Source organism: Solanum verrucosum, unplaced genomic scaffold (assembly GCF_900185275.1).
Source record: "Solanum verrucosum unplaced genomic scaffold, falcon-dt-bn FXZP01000128.1, whole genome shotgun sequence".
Lineage (NCBI taxonomy): Eukaryota > Viridiplantae > Streptophyta > Magnoliopsida > Solanales > Solanaceae > Solanum > Solanum verrucosum.
In genome coordinates this window covers 2,322,258-2,344,243 of record NW_026020327.1, presented here as the reverse complement: position 1 = coordinate 2,344,243, position 21,986 = coordinate 2,322,258, and the positions used below count along the sequence as shown (strand labels likewise).

The 21,986-nt window shown below is 34.6% G+C and overlaps 4 protein-coding genes across 4 annotated transcripts; 3 read left to right on the top strand and 1 right to left on the bottom strand.

The window, feature by feature from the left end:
- The first annotated feature begins 1,210 nt into the window (after positions 1-1,210).
- Positions 1,211-5,172, top strand: LOC125835876 (uncharacterized). The gene is made up of 7 exons (XM_049514975.1): positions 1,211-1,423; positions 1,503-1,608; positions 2,481-2,564; positions 3,393-3,432; positions 3,841-3,909; positions 3,998-4,107; positions 4,852-5,172. The coding sequence occupies exons 1-7, from the start codon at positions 1,402-1,404 to the stop codon at positions 4,985-4,987; spliced, it is 567 nt and encodes a 188-aa protein (XP_049370932.1). The 5' UTR covers positions 1,211-1,401; the 3' UTR covers positions 4,988-5,172.
- Positions 5,173-7,335: 2,163 nt separating this feature from the next.
- On the top strand, positions 7,336-10,273 carry LOC125835735 (putative late blight resistance protein homolog R1C-3). The gene is made up of 2 exons (XM_049514835.1): positions 7,336-9,915; positions 10,145-10,273. The coding sequence occupies exons 1-2, from the start codon at positions 7,336-7,338 to the stop codon at positions 10,271-10,273; spliced, it is 2,709 nt and encodes a 902-aa protein (XP_049370792.1).
- A 2,149-nt stretch (positions 10,274-12,422) lies between these two features.
- On the top strand, positions 12,423-16,090 carry LOC125835874 (vacuolar protein sorting-associated protein 60.1-like). The gene is made up of 7 exons (XM_049514973.1): positions 12,423-12,671; positions 13,358-13,509; positions 14,343-14,436; positions 15,193-15,264; positions 15,374-15,485; positions 15,568-15,713; positions 15,807-16,090. Exons 1-7 carry the CDS (start codon positions 12,603-12,605, stop codon positions 15,858-15,860), a joined length of 699 nt encoding a protein of 232 aa, XP_049370930.1. The 5' UTR covers positions 12,423-12,602; the 3' UTR covers positions 15,861-16,090.
- A 136-nt stretch (positions 16,091-16,226) lies between these two features.
- LOC125835871 (basic leucine zipper 6) lies at positions 16,227-20,564 on the bottom strand. Its single transcript, XM_049514970.1, has 4 exons — positions 19,836-20,564; positions 17,855-17,930; positions 17,240-17,366; positions 16,227-16,687 (listed from the first exon to the last, which is right to left on the bottom strand). Exons 1-4 carry the CDS (start codon positions 20,387-20,389, stop codon positions 16,524-16,526), a joined length of 921 nt encoding a protein of 306 aa, XP_049370927.1. The 5' UTR covers positions 20,390-20,564; the 3' UTR covers positions 16,227-16,523.
- Between the last annotated feature and the right edge of the window lie 1,422 nt (positions 20,565-21,986).

Below are 21,986 nucleotides of genomic sequence, written 5' to 3'. Positions count from 1 at the left end.
ACGTTGCGTCAGCCCTCCCTTTACTGGGGATGGTTTGTGGCGCACTGCATGCGCAGGGTGCCAGCCCTCCTGGTGCATCTAGGGTGCGCTGCCCCAACCCATTCCCAGAAAATTCCGACAAATTTTTCTTATCGATTTTTGCCCCTAATTCACCTAGAATCGATTGATTTCTTCCAAACTCTCTTAGATTCGTAAACCCAACATAAATAAACGAAAATCTACTCAATTTTCTCAAGAACAACCCTCAAACTCAAAACTCTCGCCTCTAGAACTCATCAAACTCCATTAATAACGAATGAAGAACAAAACCTCAAGAAAACTCATCAAGAATTCAATACCGGATTTTCACGGACGAATTTAATAAAGAACTCATGATTTCTGTGAGGGTGGACGAACCCATCACTCTGAAATCTTGCATACCTCGAAAGAATCAAATTCTTTGCGAAAATCCTCAAAGATCGCACAAAATCTTGAACACTTGAAGCTTTTCTCCCTTTCCTCCTCTTAAACTTTGCTTTATCCATACACTTTTAGACTTTAGCGTAAACTGATTTTAATCAAGTGGACTTAGTGGGTTAAGGAAAAGACCAAAATAGTCCTCCTTAATTCGGATGAATTTCCTTAACTGGACATGCTGAACTCAAACGGGCATATCTCTGTCATCCGAATTCAGAATTTAGCAAACTCGGTGGTGTTGGAAAGAGGACTCAAAGATCTTTCATTTGATATCTCATGAACCGCCTAACTCATTATGTGCTGAAAGTTATGGTCGTTTGAATTTGACCTAAAACTCACAATTGAAAACTAACTTGAACAAATCTCAAATTAGCTATTTTCCATCTAGATCTGTCTAAAATTAGCTATTTTTAAGACCGAGATGTTACAAGACCCATCCTATATGTATTATGCATGTGTATCTATTTATTCAATCCTCTTGAACACACTCGTAAATACTCACGAAACCAAATTAAAAAAACATATGTATTGATGTATCATGCCTAAGTAAAAATTTGAAATCATATCATGTGTCAAACAAAAGTACTAAAACGAGTCAAAGGCAAACAAAAGAAGCAAATTAATGAATGGACAGAGTAGCTCCACGTAAAGCACCACAAAATCTCTCATTCTCATATCAACTTTCAAACACCCCTTAATTACTCCTAATATTTCTTTAAAAACATATAGTAATACATATATAGTTATTTAAAATAAAACTTGGACGATAAATAAATAATTTAATTTTGAGATAATATATTTAGATATTTTAGTTTAATAATTCCAATTAAATATGACTTAACCTCATAAAATTACGAGTCTGTTTATTTATTATCCTTTTTTTTCCTCCATTTTCATCTGTAATACCCTTCCTACTTGTCGTATCTTTTTGTGATCCAACCCTCTATGGAAAATATACACTCCAAAGGTATTTCTTGTTAAAAAAAAAGTTTTTAATTTTGTTAATTTTGTGGTGTATTTCTCAATTAGTTTTGGGAATTGTGCAGAAGGAAGGACGGATGAAGAAAGAGAAGGGTACTTGAAGGAAGCTGGTGATAATTATAATCCCTCAAATACTGCTTCTGATTATATACTTCCACATCTTCTCAATTTGTGAGTTTTACTCCCAATTTAATGTTTTCTTTTTACTTTCTCCTATTACTAGGTTTTTGATTTTTTCATTCATCATCAGGTATGTTGTAGCAATCAGTTAGGTGACGGAATCAGAAGTTTTACACACAATAAAAATTACTTGCATACAGAGGCGGAGCTAGGTAGGGGTTTATGGGTTGAACGAACCCACTAGTTTTTTAATAGAGGTATTAGAAAATTAAATAAATACATATGTATATTAACTTGTAAACCCCTTACAAAATCGATACACAACTCAGTGGTAGGGAAGGGGCGGTGGATGCCTTTCATACTAGTGTTGTGGGGTTCAAACTCTACCATCAATCTTCTATCCTAAATTAATTTAGAACCCCAAACTCCTAATTCTAGTTCCGCCTCTCCTTCCATATCGAATACAAGAAAATATTTTTCAACAATTTTGATCCAATAAACCTGAGAAAATCTGAAAATATTTTCTGGAAAATGCTTTCCTCCACCCTTAACATAAAAAAAGTAATTTTAATCATGTTAGCAACTTTAGGTTAAGAAGAATTCAACTTAGTCCCCTCAGTTTCTTGCTAGTTTTACTTTAGGTTCAATGTTTGCTAGAAGTCTTTTAGTCTTGTCACAGACTCATATGCTAGTAGAATGTTGAGTACTTGTAGCACTTAGAAACTACAATTTTATAATATCGGATCGAGACAGGCTTAAATAAAGTGATATAGATAATGAGAATTCATATAGTCGATATCCAACTTGTTTGGAACAGAGACACAGTTGTTGTCTTAGTGATATCTGTTAATCAGTAGCTTATTAGTTAATGGGTCATTATTTACAGTAATTATGCTCACAAGCTTTCTGCAAATAAATTTCAGATATGCATCGCGAGCCAAGGCACAAGATTTTGAGATTTATGCTCCAAATGCAACGTTTGAAGATCCCCTTATGCGTGCAGAGGGGTATGCTTAACTTGTCTATCTAATGGTAGCCTTGTTTAGTAGTAGTGAAAAAATGTTACACTTTCGACAAGTGCCTTCAATTGATCATGCTGAATAAGAGCAAGAATTGAACATTTTTTACGTGCTTTGGCTGCAGAATTTCTCAGTGCAATCATTTTATATGATAAAGAAGATAACGGAAAACAATTTAGTCTCCACACCTAGTGATTCTGAAATTTGAAAATCAAGCACTTCTGTATTTCTGAATCAGAAGTAACTCGAGTCTGACCTTTTTATGCTTTACTGAAGTTTACAAAATAAATCATCATCGATGTGGGCTTATCCTTTTAATAGGTGGGATTTAGTCCCTTTATAAGAGAAATGAAGCCTGAATTGGCTTTCTACAACATTCTTGTTATATTAGAAATGAGGAGCAAAAAAGAAACCAATTTCAGTTGTAAACGACTCTGTCATGCTTTTTTAGTATTTTGTCTTGGTTTTTTCACTCCCGTTGGTTTCTTTTTTCCAAACTACTTTATAATGCTTTACTTAAGCCGAGCATCTATCAAAAACAACCTCTTTACCTCCCAAGGTAGGGGTTAGGTCTATGTACACACTACTCTCCCGAGACCCTAGACTCCAGTTGTGGGATTACACTGAGTATGTTGTTGGTTGATTGAATTGAGAGGGTCTAAGTAAAAATTCTGAGTAGTGCTTGCTTTGTGTTTTCTGACTTTCACACGTCTAGTAATTAGCCCGTTCCTTTCAATTATACTTCATTCATAATAAGCCACTTTTGTAATCCTCTATATTAGTAAGGCTGACTATGAATTTTACTGTTGAATGCAGGGTAAAGCAGATAAAATCGTCATTTTATTCGCTCGGGAAGGTCTAAATAATTTTCCTTCTTGCTTAGTGTCCTATTTCATACTAGTCTCCTACTATGCTTGATTGATACACTTTATTGTGGAAAGAAAAAGAAAAAGAAATAGGCAAGAACTTTTGGGAAATCGCATTGGGCGATGCAGTTTTAAAATAAGTTCTGCTTCTAACATATGGATATCATAATTTTGTTCTTGAAACTCATTTCTCGAAATATACATCACAAAAATATCTAAGGTTCCCAGCATAATCTCCGTTGTATGTTGAGTGACTGTAACTACTATGGTTTACGTCAATAGTTCTTAGCCAATCCTTTCTTCTTAAAGTTAATTAATTTATTACTATATTATGTCTTTTTTAGGCTTGGATTGTTGTGTATGAATAATTTCAAACTGTTGCTTTTTGTACATTTCAGGTCTTCAGTGAGTCAAGAATCGTGGAGTACAACGTCACAGAGAAAGAAATTTCCCCTGGAAATAAAGAGGTTTAAGATACCTCCATCCTATTGCGTCTTCTTTTCGCTTTGTTTATTCTCTGCTTTCAGACTCTGATATTAAGGCTGATGGCTTCAGATTTTAATTGACAACAAACAATATTACAAGTTCTTGGGGAAAGACATTCATATGATATCACTAATCAAGTTGTACACGGAAGGAGGAAAGGTTGTTCGTCATGAAGACTGGTACGTATATATTTTACATCAAGAATACTTGTTGAATTTGTAGTTCAACAAGGAAAATGTTAAGCATTTCTCTTGGTTTCTTGCCATTACATCCTAACATTATTTTTCAGTTTGTATAAATGTAAGAGGCAAGTAACACTTTGTTCTGCCATAGTGTACTTTTTTAAGTATGTTCAAAATCTGTGCAACTTCACATGTTCGATAAACTTAATCCTTAAGTCGCACAAATTTATTTTACTTGGTCTAGGGCTCTAGATAAACAGGGTTGGTTAATGCCACTTTGAGCTATATCAGTGTTCTTGTCGAATGACATATAAGTTTGCCAAAAGATGTTTCATTTTTCTTTGCAAAACAAGTTAGGCTTACTAAGTTGTGGCTCCCTCATTGCTATAATGAGACTTGAACCCCCCCTCGACCAACTAGCTAAAGGAAAAGGAGTCTCATGAATTGAGCAAGCCTCACTCGTCTTGCCAAAATATACTCTCTTTTATAATGTTGTGTGTACTCGTCACATTTTGCAAAAGATGTTTCTTTTTGGCAAAACTAATGAGGCATGCTAAGCTGTCTCCCCCATTGCTTCAGCATGACTTGAACCTCGACCAATATAATTGGTTAGAGGTGGAGGTGTTTCACCAACTAAGCAAGCCTCACTCGTCTTGCCAAATACATTCTATATAATCTAATATAATGTTTGGTTGTATAGTTAATTCCTATTTTTGAATGGTTTTCGAACAATTTTTGTAGCTGGGATAAGAAACCTTTACGGAACAGGGAGACAGTGAAAGTACCACTTGTTGGACGTATGATTGAGGTATCTCGAAGAGCTTCGATGCTTTTGACACATGCTCTAATGGGGTTTGGAAAAGATCCCTCCATGTAAATTGCAGTGCGCTGTTTTTAAGTGTTTCAATTAGTTTTTACCATATTGTAAGAAATATATATATGTTTGCTTGAAAGTATGTAAAGATAATTATACAGTTGATCCATTTGGGCCTCCATAGACAATTTTCATCCTATTATTTAAGTTATATATAAATTTTAGCCAGTATTACTAAACTTGGGATATTACTTGTTGAATTTTTTTGTCGTTCGTCTTCGATCTATTATTCAAAGTTAAGGGGAGAGTTTGTTTTTTAAACAAAGTTCAGTATTTAAATGTTTTTCACTCTTTTTAAATATGATAAATAGTTATACATATTAATACTCGATTTTTTTAATTTAAATTTGATGAAGTAAAGTCACTTATCGATCCTCCATTTACAGAGTGATTGAGTAATCTCGTCAAATGTCAAGAATTGGATGGCAGCCACAATTCTTACTAGTTCTTCTCACAATTTTGTACAGTTGAAGATTATCATACATGTCTAATAAAAACTGATGGACTCTGACTACCTTTAGGCTTCAGGCAGAGCAAATAAAAGATCCCAAACTCATACTGCAGATCAACTTACGTAGGAAAAAAATATATTATGTGCCAATTAATTTGTGACATTCATGTATTGAGTCGTTAAATAGACCACATTATTATTCACTATAAATTATTCAATTTTAATTCAATGCCTCTTAACAACTTGAAATACAATGTATATGAATCAGAAATCAGACACATTTGGGACCCATTGAATGATCAGTGTTTGAAAAGTCTTCAAGAAAACTACAGTGTCTTTGTCCATGGACCACTAGTAGTAATTGTTACATGGACCTTGGGCTTAGCCTAAATTGAGAATTGCCCAAATTCATCTAAGGAAGTCCATGATCGATGTGAAATTCATTTCATTCATCACTCCTGACACGCCCGATTCTGTCACACTCACTAGAGCATGCATGCCCGACACAGTCTGGTCCCTTCAGAAGAAATAATTTATTTGATCGGGTCCCTCCTCACCAAAAAAAAGTACAATTGAGGAATATACTATTGTTGGGATGGAGGATGACTTAAACACCATAATTGAGCGCCTCATTTCCTAAACAGGCGAGTTAACTGTCATACCAATTTTTGGTAAGGACGGTATAGATAAGACATCTCTTATCAGAAAAGTTTATGATGATTCATCTATTCATTCTCGATTTGATAAACATGCATGGTAGGGTAAATATTTTCTTAATATAGCGTACTTATATGATTTACCCTTGTATTTATTGATACAAATTGAAAAAAGATAAAGTTAAGTACACTAGTCTTTAGTCCCCATTTAGAAAAAGGTATGGACATATAAAAAAAAAGTAAACCGTTTGGACAAAACCTCTTAACCTAATAATAACAAAGCAGAGAGATTAAATCAACTCCATAATTGCACATCTTCATTTTCGCAACTTATATTCTAATAATATTCATTAATCTTGTGTCTTTAACCCACATACTGTCCCCTCTTGGTTTCTTTTATCTCTCCTGTGAGCTTTCATCTTTTTTATTCACTTGTTGATTCGGACTCATAACTTAATCTTAGAGTTAGAGTGGAGAGTATTTACCATCCAAATCACTCTCGCTTGTCCTTTATCCTTTTTTATCGATCATCTATTTATGCTTTTATTTAGCTTTAGTTTGGTTGGGAAAAAATGTGTTTCTAATGGAATTTAGGCCTATCTCTGCCCTTTGGATAAGAGTTGGTTTCTCGTTTTAAGTAAAGGCTGTGGGGCAGGTTGATCTTCAATTTGTGTGTTTTTTATTGTACAAAATTCCAGACAGTGATATTAACTCAAGTAACTCAAATATTTTGACCTTTTATGATTATATAAATTTCAAAAGAAAATTTGTACCGAAAGTTTATTATATTGGTCCAACTTGAGACATGATGTCTTCATTATTCAACGTAAATTATTCTATTTTACAACAGGGTTCAATGTCTCTGACAAGTTGGAATCCAATGTCAATGTGTATGAATCAGAAATCTGAACGACTAATGTTTGAAAATTCTTTAGGAAAACTACAAGAGTTTCTTTATTTTTCATTAGAAGTTTATTATATTAATACAACATGACATATTATTATGTTTTTATTTTTCATTAGAAGTTTATTATACTAATACAACTTGACATATTATGTCTTTAATTATCTTTCATTTCTTTTTTCTCCATGAACTACAAGTTGTTGTGTGGCTGTGATGTAGATGTTAAATCGAAAATTGTCCAAATTCATGTAAATTATATGCACAAAACACTTAAGCCTAATAATAACAAAGCAGAGACATTATATCTGCAAGGCTCTCATCTTTTAGCAAACAAAGAGAAATGGCTTATGCTGCTCTTTCTTCACTTATGTATACTTTAGAACAACTCTTGAAACCTAATCAATCTTTCGTTTGTCGATGCTCTACACAACAACATCTTCAATCTCTCTATCAAAATCTTTCTGCTCTGCAACTTTTCCTTGACAGTACTACCACAAAGGATATTGAAACTCTTAAGTTTATAGAAAAGAGGATCAGAGATGTAATATACAAAGCAGAAGATAAAGTTGATTCAAGCCTAAGAAGCATCATTCTAGCTGATTGCACAGAGAGTAGAGAAGGGGCTTGTAAATTCTTCGAGGAAGAATTGGTAAAAGTGGAAAAAGATGTTGATTCTCTCGAGCAAGAGGTGATGCAGATTGAGTTTAACAAGCATGGAAGCAGATCCGCAGAACTAGCAGCAGCTCCCTCCTCACCAGAAAAAGGTAAAATTGAGGAAAATACTATTGTTGGGATGGAGGATGACTTCAACACCATACTTGATCGCCTCACTGCCCAAACACACGAGTTAACTGTCATACCAATTTTTGGTATGGGAGGTATAGGTAAGACAACTCTTGCCAGAAAAGTTTATGATGATTCTTTTATTAGTTCTCGATTTGATAAACATGCATGGGTCACTCTCTCCGAAGAATACAATGAGAGACAAATACTTCTTGAACTTGCCTCTTCAATTACTGTAAGCAATCAAGAAATGAGTGATGATCAACTAAGGGAGATTGTGCGCAGAGGTCTGAAGGGTTGGAGATTTCTAATTGTCATAGATGATATTTGGAGTACTGAGGCATGGGACCAAATGCAAAGAATATTTCCAAATGATGACAATAAAAGCAGAATTCTATTAACCACTCGGCTCAAGTATGTTGCTGATTATGTCAATTGTCCTGATTTTCCGCCTCATTGTAAGTCTTTTCTCACTCTAGATGATAGTTGGAATCTATTTACTGGAAAATTGTTCAGAAAAGATGTGTGTCCTCCTCTACTTGTAGAAATAGGGAAGCATATTGTACAACAATGTCAAGGGTTACCTCTCTCGGTTATTGTCGTTGCGGGACTTCTTGGAAAAATGGACCCAACGTATGATAATTGGAAGAAGGTTGAGGAAAATCTGAGCTCATTCTTTGGTACGGTGTCCGAACGGTGCCAATCAATTCTTTCTCTGAGCTACAATTACTTACCCCAATATTTGAAGGCTTGTTTTCTCTATGTTGGAGGTTTTCCAGAAGACAGAGAGATTAATGTTTCCAAGTTGATTAAGCTATGGATTGCTGAGGAATTTGTAAGGGGAAGAAGCAATAAAAGGTTAGAAGTGGTGGCAGAGGAGTATCTAGAAGAGTTAATTGATAGAAGTTTAATGTTGGCCGGTACACAAGGGGATAATGGAATGATGAGAACTTGCAAAATTCACGATCTTCTTCGCCAACTATGCCTAAGAGAAGCTCATACTGAAAATGTTGTGCATGTCATGAATGCAAATGTTTCCATCTCCTTAGAAGCCATAGATGATCAACGGCGACTGATCGTTCAGTTTGATCTTGAAGAGAAGCAATTTTATCCTACAAGGCATAGCAGTGGTATTACAAGTATAACCCGCACCTTTATTTCAAGGCAAACATATTTTCGAAAAAGGAATTTATCCATTGTTTCACAGTTGAAGTTGCTTAAGGTGTTGGATGTATTTTCAATTGAATACGATTTCTCTTGTGTAATACCTCAACTTGTACATTTGAGATATGTTGCTGCAAAAATTGAGGAAACTCTTTCACTAGCCAAACTGAGAAATCTACAGACCATAATTTTTGAAAGTTTTCTAGGGACAAAGTTGAAGCACCCCGTAGATATCTGGACAACAACGGAGATTAGACATGTGGATATTAGATCACCACTCTATATATCCAATCCTGTTGAGGCAGAAAATAATAGTAGTGGAGAACATCCTCTGTTTCTCAATAACTTGCAAACACTAACTCTTCACTTATCTCCTTTTGCTGTGGAAATCATAAGACGAACTCCCAATCTAAAAGAACTAAGGATTTTACATGAAGCTAAGCATTCTGATGGGCTTGCTATTCTTGATTCTCTCAGCCTTCTTGAGAAACTGGAGAAACTACACCTAGAAGCACAACAAACCGTTAACCCGATCATGATTTTCTCAGGGGATATTTTCCTTCCGAATCTCAAGGAGTTGACATTATCATCTACTTATATACCATGGGAAGCTATGAATTTACTGGCTAATTTACCCAATCTTGAGGTGCTCGATTATTCTGCATTCGATGGAACAGATTGGAGACTAAATGAAGATGTTGTGTTTCGCAAATTAAAACTTCTATTACTGCATAGGTGTAGAGATCTGCAAAAGTGGGAAGCTGGTAGTGATAATTTTCCAATGCTTGAGAAACTAATGATGTTTTGGTTGGATAAACTGGAGAAGATTCCGGAGAGTATTGGAGATATAATGACACTAAAACTGATCCAAATAGAATATTGCAGCTTTGGTGTAGAGACAAGTGCAGAGAAAATTAAACAAGAGCAACAAAGCTTGGGAAATTATGAGCTTCAAGTTCAAATTACTCCTATGGTATGTTAAAATTCCATCATTCATTATTTAAATACTCTTCTTAGTGTTTTTTTACTCCATCCAATTCATATTACTTCGATCTGATACTAAAAAAATAGTTATTTTTTACTGTTGACAACATTTACTAGAGATTTGTAAGCATGCTAGAGGGATATGCATTGTTGTCTCTCTACATTTTTTGATACAAATTCTACATCTTATGATACACTTTCTTCTTTTATTTTCCCAGCTCTCTCACGTCTGGCAACAGCAACAGCAGGACCAGCAAGTCCGGCAACTCCAGCAAACGCTACTTCAGTCGGAGCGAGCATTAATAGCGGCTGAGTGTTTTATTCGACATTCTGATAAATGGTCTTAAAAACTTGTGTTTGTTCAAAGTTCAATTTTTGATGGTGCCTCTAAATATTCCTAATTAGACATTTATTTATCTTTATTTAGTTGGAACATTTTGAAGCTACTTTTGCTTGTATTTATATATCTTAAGAAATCCGTTTAATAGGTACAAATTGTTAATTGAGAACTTCGTTACTTAAAACAGGTAGAATCCAAAACACACAAACTTACATGTCCTAATTCCACAAAGTTGAATCACTGTGGAATGAAATGCTAACATAGAATTCTATCATATGGTTTTAATGCAGTAACACACAAATTAAACTTCATGTCCAAATCCAACTCACCTTAGCCTCCCACATCATGTCCGTGATAGAGGCCACCATCATCTTGGTCTGAATATCTTCATTTTTTTACCTGATCTCTCCTAGTAATTCATTTCAAAAAGAATGATTATTTCCTTTTTTAAACAACTCTTTTAACTCTTAGTTTTCACTTACATGTTTAAAATAACAAGATAAAACGACATTTTGATCCATTCTACATATACTTAGTCTAAGATCACAAGATTCAAAAGTCTTGTTTATTTTTGAGAAAAGAGTTGATATACACCTTAACTTTGTCATTAGAGTCGATATACCCCTCGTTATCAAAGTGGCTCATATATAGGGATGATAACTGGGTGGGGCGGATACAGAGCAAAACGGGGCGAATACAGAGCGGAGCGGGGTGAATACAGAGCGGAACGGGGCGAATACAGAGTGGAGTGGGGTGAATACAGAGCGGAGCGAGGTGGGACGGGTTGAAACAAATTTTAAATTTAACTTTATACTATTTTCCTCTACTATTACACAAATGACTCACATATACTATTTTCCTCTAAAGGAAGGGAAAGAAATCAATTTTAAATTTATTTTTTAGAACTTTTTATTTAAAAAAATATTCATATGGGGTATATTTGATTCTTCACACACATATTTTTTTCGACTTTTTTTATTCAATGGCTAATTTTAATTTAGTATTTTGATGATAAAATTTATGTTTTTAATAACTTTCTTGTAAAATTTATCATATATATCTTTTTTTTTACAAATACAAAAAATAAATTATAATATCTAAAAAAATATTAGTTTAAAACATTTCTCTTACCTTTTTCTGTTTTTTCATTCACATTTTTTTTTAATTTCTCACGTAAATTTTTTTAAAAAAATAAGAAACTCAAATAATGATAATCAAAGAAATAAAAAAAAATGTGTAGAAAAGATCATATATATACCCCTACATGTATATTTTTAAAATTTTAAATCAAATAAATAAATTTAAAATCATTTTTTTCACTCCCGATAAGTAAAAAGTTATATGCGAACCACTTTTATAATGGTAGAGTATATGTGAGTCATTTTTATAATGGTGAAGGTGTATGTGCAGTGGCGGATCTATGAAGGGTTGTGGGGGGGCCACGCCACCCCCGAACTTCGACGGAAACTCTATATATACATAAGTATATATATATAATATTTATATAAATATAAAGCGTGTCACCCACAGAACAAAATTGGTTTGTGGTGCCATGGTAGGAGGGCAACTTTAGAAGGTTGATGTTGCGGGTTTGAATCTCATTTGTACCTATTTTTTTGAGAAATTTGCTACATACGTTTTTTAAGAAAAAAAAAAACTCCAAGCACGTTTTTTTAAGGAAAAACAGCTGGCACAATTTTTATTTTTATTTTTATAATTGTTATTGACTTAAATTAAATTAATTACATTATTACTCTTTTGACTTTTCTTTTATTTGATTAAATACTCAATGAAAGTGTAATATCTTATTATTTATATTTTATTGATTGATTTATGATATATATCGAAAAGACGAATAGTTCAATCAAATATAAAATTAATTTAATCGATAAGTCTATTTGGCACCCACGAACTCTAAATCCTGGATCCGCCACTGTGTATGTGAGCGTCCCTTCGAGGACATCCGATAAAAAAAAGTGTATGTGAGCCACTTTTATAACAAGAGGTATGTCCGACTTTTTTGCTTTACTCATTTTAAACTCTGTATCAAGTCAAAACGAGATTATTTACTCGACCCTCATGACACGTGTGATAAGCACGTGTTTAGATAATCCCAAAATTCTTTTCACATTCGAGATTATCATAAACAACGACTCAAACTAATATTCCTGGAAACTTCTTCAGGAACAAGTCAATCCAATCCAGGGAGTATAAATTCATCTTCTCCTTTTGGTTCAACAATCTTCTCAGCAATTCCTATTTACGCGCATTTGTATTGAATCTCCGTTTCCCAATTCAATCGGAAACCCTAAATCTCTGCGAAAGGTTCTAGAAATATGAGGAGAGTTTTCGGTGCGAAGAAACAAACGGAACCTCCTCCTTCCATTCAAGATGCATCCGATCGGGTACGTACTTGTAATTACTCCAATGCAATGGTCAACTTTGCGTATTGTATAATCTCTTTTAGAAATTTGTAGTTTGATTGTGTGTAATACAGCTGTTTTATCAATTATGAGAAAAAATGACTACGTACAATTTGACTAATTTTCGTTTGGAGCTAAATTGAATTAGATTAATTCCGTATTTGAAATTTAGATGTTTGAAAACTATAGGAAAAGATTATTTAAGTTTTAGTTTTTTTTCATATTATTGAAAAAATATAGTTGATCAAAGTCCATATATTAAACGAGACAAGTAAAAGTGAACCGAAGGAGTATTGAGCAATTTTTGAATTTTGAGGTATGGAGATTGTATTAATTAGACTGATGACAATTGTATAGGTAATATATATATATATATATATATATGAAAAATTTTATAAGAAAAATTGGGTAGGGGATTACAAAGTGGGGAATTAAACCCTCGCCAATAAGGCAAATGAATTGAGCTACTGAGATTGTTAATATACAAAAACTTAAAATATGGTGAGTTAGATTTCTATTGTTTTTTTAAGAAATTCTCTTTCCTAGATTATGGATCACTGGAGTGAGTTTTGTAGTGTTTAATGAAATGTTGGACTTCTATATCATTGTGATATTGCTAATTCTCTGCACGTGATATCTGATTTTAGTATTGGTTCTTATTTGTACAGATCAATAAAAGAGGTGACACCGTGGAGGAGAAAATCAAGAAGCTTGATGTTGAACTTGCAAGATACAAGGAACAGCTAAAGAAGACCCGGCCAGGTCCAGCTCAAGATGCTGTAAAATCTCGAGCAATGAGAGTTTTGAAGCAAAAAAGAATGTGAGTCTATCCTTTTTTAAGAGTACAGTGATGTTTAAAGTTTATGGTTGAGCATCAAATTGACTGCTTTGTGGATGAATGTCTAGTCACGTTATAGGTCAAATTACATTTAGCTTCTGAGATGATTGCGCTATTTAAAGACATCTAATCAGTGCTCCTTTTCTCTCTCTCTTGATTATAAAGAAATTTTGTTGCAGGCGAATAAGGTGCTGAAAGCACCAAACAAATACATCTGTGGAGATACCTTGATGAACCATATTATGAGGGAGACAACATTGTGTTTAATGGCTTTTTAAATAATGTCTAGTTCTTCATAGAGTTTGTGGTTACTTCATAAAAAAACGAAATTGGAAGAGTTTGTGATTGAATTGAGGATTGGTCCTTATAACAGTTCCTACTTGGAAATTGGGATACTCACGGAGTTGCAACCAGCTAAAAAAAAGAGATTTCTTGTAAAAAATACTAGCCCTGTTGAGTTCATAATGAGAATATTTTCATCGATAAATCTTTTTTGATCCTATGTATTGTACTTAAAAGAGAAAAAAGAGACGCTGACTTCTGAGGTTATAGGCGATTAATCTTAACTTCACCTAGATTGTACCTGAAGCCAAAGTAGATAGAACACACCCACTAATGTTGGTGAATATTTTGTTCTCCTTGCAACAATTCTCTAAGTTTTGCTTGTGTCTGTGGTGAAAATTATTTTCTCAAGCACCGCTTAGGCATAGTTTTTGCCAAATTGGGAAAAATTCTTGCTTGTTTGACAAGCTTATAGTTTATATGTTGATCTATTGTTTCCAATGCATAATCTCTTTTGTTCGAATATTCAACAGGTATGAAGGCCAACGTGACATGCTCTTCAATCAGACGTACAACCTAGATCAAGTTTCATTTGCAGCTGAGGGAATTAAAGATGCTCAGCAAACAGTATGTTCTATGGAGTTCATGCTTTTTTCAGATACCTAGTTTTCTCCCATTTCATTTATGAAATGCCTAAATCCAAAAGCTGTTATATGCATTATACCTGTATGAAACTTGTCCGTTGTTAGTTCTGATATTCCAAATATCTGAAAGCGTCATTGGACCTTTTTGTGTTTGAAGTTCATAATACTTATTGGGTGTTAGCATGCAAAGGTTAGCACTCTTCTTTTAGGGAAAAAAAAGAATACAAGTATCATTTTCTTTACCAATCCTTGGTAGTTAATTTGAAACTGTTTTAACTTGAGTTTGATAAAGAGAATTTTGGATTGTCACTCACAAATCTGATTCACTGATACGTTTATCAAGTGAATGTTATTTGTGGAAATGAATGGCTGCTATTTTAGACTATTAAACTCATGGTCATCCTTTGTAATAAAAAATTATTAGTTTTTTCGAGTCATTTGGGCTACATCAATTCATCGTGAAGTGTATCTGCTTCTACATAGCACCCCACAGGGCACAGTCAAGGCTTGTCAGACAAAGCTAACTGTGTAACTTAATTGGAACCTGCTGCCTACCTCCCCACAGATGGGGAGGACAACCCATTTATCACAAAACAGATTTCTTTTTATGTCCAAGAGTTTATGTACTCTGTTAGATCCCATGTTGGAAATTTGTTATTTGAAGGCACAACTGAACCATTGGAATCATTCATATACAGTTGAATTTGCCACTAATAAGTTGGTTTTGTTTTTGTTCCAGATGTCAGCTTTGAAGTCCGCAAACAAAGACTTAAAAGGAATGATGAAGACAGTGAAGATTCAAGATATAGATGTATGTCTCCTCATTATGGTTATATGTTTTAGTAACCTGGTGCTTTTATCCTCGTCCGCTTCTGAATTTTTCACGGCTGATAATTGTGATATTATCATGTGAAACGTAGAACCTACAAGATGAAATGATGGACTTGATGGATGTGAGCAACGAAATTCAAGAGTCTCTTGGTAGAAGCTACAGTGTGCCAGATGACATTGATGAAGATGAACTCCTCGGTGGTAAGCTTAAGTAGCAATACATTTAGACATAGTAGTAATAAAGTATATCAGATGAGCTCTTAACTTATTACTTTTAATGCAGAGCTTGATGCTCTGGAGGCCGACATGGATACTGAAGGTGAAGGAGTCCCTTCGTATCTTCAACCAGATAAAGAGCCCGATTTGGACGCAGAGCTTAGCCTACCATCAGCACCAACAGGGCATGGACCAATGCCAGCTGGCAACCAGGTAAAGTCAAATGCAGTATGGATAATGTTCTGTTGTAAGTTGTAACAATTGTGTTAAAATGCTGACTTTTTTTCATTTACTTGTGGTGCACAGGCTTATGATGAACTAGGATTACCTGCCGTTCCTCGCGCATCAATTCGTGGTTAAGGAATTAGTGGGATACTAATGATGACTTCATTTGGGATTATTCTTTGTTTATTGGGGAAACCTGGTGCAAACAGTAGTGTGCAGAGTATATCTTCATTGTTGTTACGAAATGACCCATGTTGATTTATTGTGTAATAATGGACATAATGCTTGAATTGTATTGTGCACATTCTGTATATCTTATCCTACACCAACACATCTTGCAATCAATAGAAAATCATTTCACTGTTTTTGAACTTGCATATCAATATGGCATGGCCTATAGTTCACGAGTTCGAGTCAAGAAGTAGTCGCTAATACTTTTCTATGTCATACCTCTTGAGGTGTGGCTTTCCCCAAATACTACGTGTTTGAAGAATGTTTTGTGCACTGAACTGCTCCTTTTGTTAATACCGTCAAGTCATCAAATTTTTAAACAGTTAATGTCTTGATCCTAAAAGTTACCATTTGGAACAAACTACATTCTAAAGAGGATTTACAAGCTGAGTCTGAAGGAGTTTCACCAAGATTTCTACTGCTCGAATAATTGTAGCAATTCAAGAGCCAATACGTGCAACAAACCCTGACTTGTAGAAGGGATGCATTTATTAGATAAAAGGTTGACGCAGGCTCCTGCAGGATATTTATCATGAAGAAAAGGTGTCCAACGAGATCGACTTCCTTCTAGTTGAGATCCAGTTTTCCAAAGTCCAGCATCTGCCAAGCTGCATCCGAACCAGTGATCTCAGTAGCAGAACTCAGCCTGAAGTTGGTGCTCAGCTTACCATTGCGAGAACGCGCTAAACATTTCAGTCTTTCCAATTCTTTCCTCAATGACCTGTATTGAGCTGCATCAGGTTTCAGAACGACAAAGAATCAGACTATGAAAATATCACTTTGCTTCACCGCACTGTTAAACTACTACATCATCAAGGATGTCTGCTGACAACCCTCAACCAAGGAAAAGTTTGAGTGCACGAATGACACTAAAGTGAAAGGAATAGCACTGGTAGATCAACCAAATATGAAGCTAAATAAAAATGGATGAATACAACGAAACTAGCTCAGAATTGCAATGGAATATTTTACTTTCGGCAGCTACAACTTACTCCATCTATAGTATTGGATATGATTTTTTCACAATCCAATGCTGGAGTAAGCAGATAAAGAGAAGTTGGAATTTTAAGACTTTTGATGGTTTGCCAACTCATGAACAATTGAGGCAAATAGGTAAGAAGACAAGACAAATCCAAAGCGGAGTAACTAACTACCATAGTTAAGTTGTTCCCAAAAGAGGGGAAAAGAGAGAGAGACACCAGCAGTTATGAGTAGCTAATTGAACTTCTTGACGTATAAAGTATTATGGATTTGATTGATTGAGCTAAAGATAGACAACTCACCGTCAACAATGACTTTTTCTTGCTGAAGTCTGAGCATCTGTTGCTTTAGCTCTCTATTCTCCATTGATAAAGTAGCACGTTGCTGAAGCAGAGAAGCAACTTTGGCAGTTAAATCTGACTCTATAGCCTGTATTGAAAACGAACAAGGTTAAGCACCATATTAACCTTGGTCTGCAACACCAATTATTGTGTTGCTTGCAAGAGCACAACTGTCCATTTAAAAGTATTTTGTATAGCATTCGGGATACCATAGATTGTAGCAATTTGAACAGCCTCAAACTATTTGATAAAGCATTTGGGTCACCAATTTGTGTTTTGAACAGTATATTCTTCACCGACAGCAACGGTATTAACTTTAGGATTTTAAAAGTCTCAAACTTGTGAACCAGCACAATATTTTATTCATAGCATGGTTTTCCCTCAAGTTAATCTCAATGTGATTAATCAACAATTGACATGTAGCCATGGAAACTTCATTTTTGTCTCTGCAATTCTTTAATGTTTAATCTGTGGTGTTACATGGGAAGCTCAACATGTATATTCATAATAATTTATTCAGTAAAAGAAACCTTCTTTAAAAGTCACATTGATGTAACAGTAATAGTAGCAAAGTACCTCATATGTGTTGACAGTTCTCTCTAGTTCAGCTATATATTGGAGTTTACGAACTCTCGACCTCTGTCCAGGATGCCTGTACAAATTCCAAATAGTTGTCAAGTGTTGTACTCTTCTCGAGAAAACAATCGTCTCAGAATGAAATAAATCCTCCGGATATGTGAGACTTGAAAATAATTTGGAACAAGAGCACACTCTTAAGGTCTAAGCGTGTTTGCAATGTATTTGTACAAGAGTTTATAGTATATTTAAATAAAAATTGGAAATAGTTTCAAAAGAAAAATAGTGGCGACAACTTCTAAGTAAAGTTTGACAGAAAATAATAGGAATAATCGCTAGAATAAAGATAATATAACATCATAGCAATATCATCTGTTTATCTTTTGAAATGGGAACCCATCTGTTATCTACCAGTATGTTGGGATACAATTGGTCATGAATTTCGTAAGATGCTGCTTTTCACAAATCCCGGCATACCCCAGAAAATTGCACTGTTAACTCTATCCTTAGTAGTAGTAATTAGGAAAATGGGCAATTTGGGCTTAAAGAATGACAGGTGACTGGATAGTTCTCTATGGGTTTGGTACTTTATTTGTAGCATAGATGATCTAATTACTAAAAGCTAAACTTTGCAAGTAATTCATGAACTTGAATACTTGATCAACCAATTAACAAGAATTGAGCAAAGACACATCAGTCGCGCTGAAAGGAACTGCGAGAGACATTGATGCAAAACATTTCAGCATTTTCATTCCACTGAGAAGAGTTTGTCAGGACTGTTCTTGAAAATTGAACACCAAGACAAACCTTCTTTTCAGCTATGTTGCACGGACTCTCCAAAAACGTTGCCGCACCCGTGTCAGATACTCCAAAAATGCAATACTTTTGGAGTATCCTACACGCACCCATGAATATTTTTGATGAGTTTGAGCAACGGTGCTTTTCAGAACCTAAAACGGTCATCAATTTCCAGTAATGCAAGAGATTTAACTATTAGATGGTTGTTAAAAGGTCATAGCTAGACGCTTCCTAGGCCACATGTCTAAACGAATAAGAACCATGACAGCAATTTGAGTAGCAAAGTGAAAATTCTCTTAGGATATAGAAGAAACAACAAGGCATCACACTTTTATAGGACAGTAACATCCAGGAACCACTTGGCTCACAAAGCTAACATTTGCAAATTGAGATTTTATAACTAGTTTCATGAAACTCAAAGGCAACATTCTCTATTAAATAAGCAATATTTTTTTGAAACTGGTAGCTGTATCAACACCTCATGATGTACAAAACAGTACACGGGTGGTACTGAAACCGTATGTACAAAGATACCCTGAATTCTACTGTCCTACTTCTATAATGAAACTGAAACATCAATAATAGCAATATTAATAAAAGAAATCTTTTGGGTTTTCTGAATTTCCCTTTTCATTTGATAAAAGAAATCTCTAAAACATCACATTTGATTTTAAAGATTGGATTAGCCCTTTAAGTGCATAATTACAAGTCAAAGGTCCTTCTATGGGAGAAGGTCCGTTGACCATGTAGAGCAAGTTACACAAGGGAAGATCACTAACACACAATCTGTGTGTTATTGTCTTCTCTAGAAATCAGAAACTACTCCTCATATGAGCTAAGTCAATGAGAAAAAATAGTTCCCAAACTGACATGATCTCTTTATAAGTTCCCAATTCATGCTAATGGCAGTTTTTTTCACCTATACAATTAGCAAGCGAGAGTTCGCATTAAAAGATAATACCAAGAGATCCGGACGCCATACGACAGGACTAGACTAGAAAATTAACTGTTATCTTGGGAGATAAGATGCATGCCCCTGTATATTCAGGAAACATTTTCGCAATGATGTTGCTTTACCACGGAATATGGACACAATTAACAAGTGAAAAACAGATGTTGATAATACATTGCCAACTAATGATGAATAATATTGGAAATAAACATAAAGAGTCTGGAATCTAACCGTTTCATTGGCTTTGCCTCAGCACTGACATCATCAGCTGCACCAGAAGTATTTCCCACTAACTCCGATTGTGCAGCTCCAGACACAGAAATACACCTATCTAAATATTGTAAAGGGTTTGGAGACACATATTCTGATAATGCTGAAACTATAGCATTCTCAGCAAAGGTTATATTGCTCTTTCCACGAGGCGAATTAGGGCCATAGATACAATTAGTCTTTGAACTACTATCCGATTCACAAGAAGCATTGGATTCAGTTTCGTCAAACTTATCAAAGCCTTCAAATGAAACAAGACCATCCAAAATTGTCAAAGAATCACTAGCTGATCTCCTATGCATTATGCCACTAGAATTTGATCCCGAATCACTCAGCAGCTCATCAAGCCATGCAGGCTGCTCTTCTAAGATGGAGCTTTGGGAAATAGATTTTTGATGTCGAGGAGGCAACGAGTTATGTTGGTGTGATGGTGGGCTAAAAGGGTCTTGAACAGGGCAAGTTAACGGTTTCTTCTGAAATGGGCAACGAGGCGGAAGATGAGCTTGCCTCGACATGATGAACTTAACTACTAGGTGACCCTATGATTTTCTTTTTGACAACTTCACAACAGAATCTAATAAAACAGGTCTTTCTGCCATGTTTCTGCCACCATCTTATTACCTAGTTTCAACAAAAAGTTTACAGAGCATGAAAATCAGAAATTACATTTTCTTCCATCAATCAAAAAATCCAAGAATTTTATTCTGAAGATTAAAACCAAGCAAAAGTATAAAATTTTACTGTTAGGACTTGAAGTTTTGGCAAGAAAATCAATAGCTGGAAACACATATAATAGCTTGTGACATTTGAGAATCTGAATTTGTTCCATTTTTTTTCACAATACAGAAATTACTGCTCAAACAATGAGCCTATTTTTTTCAAAGCTAAAACATGAGTCAAATACAGCAAAAGAGAAACATCCATTAAATCCTCCATCAAATAGCAACCAACAACATACCCAATTTGGGGTCTCGAGAGGCTAGAGTATACACATACCTTACCCCTGCTTTAGGAGGTGGAGTGATTGCTCCGATGCACCCTCAGCTCAAATAAAAACATATCGAAAAAGAAATAACGAAAGCCAAGAAATCTTCGCAATATACTAAGAAAGCATGACAAAGCATTCCGAAAACAAAAAAGAACAGTAACACTAAACACAAACAGCAAACCAGCAAACCAAAAATACAAATATGCAGAAAAGGAGGAATTATGCAATTACAACAAAAAATTACGAAGCAAAACAAGACAAACACAACAATCTACATTCCCCATTGATTAAACACCATAAAGAATTTTCAAAACACCCAAACTAAAAAACACAACAATGACATGAAATTGAATTCTCTTCAACTTAACAACAAACACTAAAACCCTCAAGATTCTCCTTCAACACTTCTTCAACAAAAACCCCACATACAAATTGTTACAAAAAAATAAAAAAACCCACATAAAAATTGTATCTTTTTCTTGAATTCTTGAAAGATATTTTCTGGGGAGGCATACCTTACTTCTTTCTTGGTGGGGTGTTTTTTTTTTTTGGTTTCTCGATGAGAGTGAGAGGAAAAAGAGAAGAGCTTTTGAATGTTTATGCAAAATGCAAAATTACAAATGCCAATGTTATTAGTAGTAGCAGCTTGTCTCTCACTGTGCAAGTTGATGGGATGACCCTTTTTTGGACTGATTTTAGATACGGATACAATAACACAGTGACACCATTACTGCTCAAATTTCCCAATTTACTAAATGGACAAGGTACGGTTTCGTTCTGTCTCAAAATAAGTGTTATTTAAGTAAAAATTGTTCTTATCAAGAATAGAATAGATATAACATTTAGTTTATCAAATTATTCATATTTGAAAAATATATGTTGAAAATTGAAGGTGTTTTAAAAAAGAGTATAGTTTTATAAAGTTATATATTGATTTTATCTTGAATTTCGAAAGTGATACTTATTTTGAGTCAGGGAAAAAAGTTTTTGGTAAAATGGACACTAGGGAGTACTATTTGGTAGCTTTGAGTTGTTAACAGCTCATCTTCACTTTTTCTATGTCAGCTTAGAAATTTTCACTTTGCTTCTTTTTGTCATTTGCCTTTTTCATTTATTTTTTTGGG

Excerpts from the sequence above, each read along its gene's own strand:
- LOC125835876 (XM_049514975.1), top strand. The coding sequence starts at position 1,402 with ATGGAAAATATACACTCCAAAG. Across the intron at positions 1,424-1,502 it reads GGAAAATATACACTCCAAAG|AAGGAAGGACGGATGAAGAA; the intron begins GTATTTCTTGTT and ends GGAATTGTGCAG. Across the intron at positions 4,108-4,851 it reads GTTGTTCGTCATGAAGACTG|CTGGGATAAGAAACCTTTAC; the intron begins GTACGTATATAT and ends CAATTTTTGTAG.
- LOC125835735 (XM_049514835.1), top strand. The coding sequence starts at position 7,336 with ATGGCTTATGCTGCTCTTTCTTCACTTATGTATACTTTAGAACAACTC. Across the intron at positions 9,916-10,144 it reads AAGTTCAAATTACTCCTATG|CTCTCTCACGTCTGGCAACA; the intron begins GTATGTTAAAAT and ends TTATTTTCCCAG.
- LOC125835874 (XM_049514973.1), top strand. The coding sequence starts at position 12,603 with ATGAGGAGAGTTTTCGGTGCGAAGAAACAAACGGAACCTCCTCCTTCC. Across the intron at positions 12,672-13,357 it reads TTCAAGATGCATCCGATCGG|ATCAATAAAAGAGGTGACAC; the intron begins GTACGTACTTGT and ends TTATTTGTACAG. Across the intron at positions 15,486-15,567 it reads TGAAGATGAACTCCTCGGTG|AGCTTGATGCTCTGGAGGCC; the intron begins GTAAGCTTAAGT and ends CTTTTAATGCAG.
- LOC125835871 (XM_049514970.1), bottom strand. The coding sequence starts at position 20,389 with ATGTCGAGGCAAGCTCATCTTCCGCCTCGTTGCCCATTTCAGAAGAAA. Across the intron at positions 17,931-19,835 it reads GAGGCAAAGCCAATGAAACG|GCATCCTGGACAGAGGTCGA; the intron begins GTTAGATTCCAG and ends GAATTTGTACAG. Across the intron at positions 16,688-17,239 it reads AGAAAAAGTCATTGTTGACG|CTCAATACAGGTCATTGAGG; the intron begins GTGAGTTGTCTA and ends AACCTGATGCAG.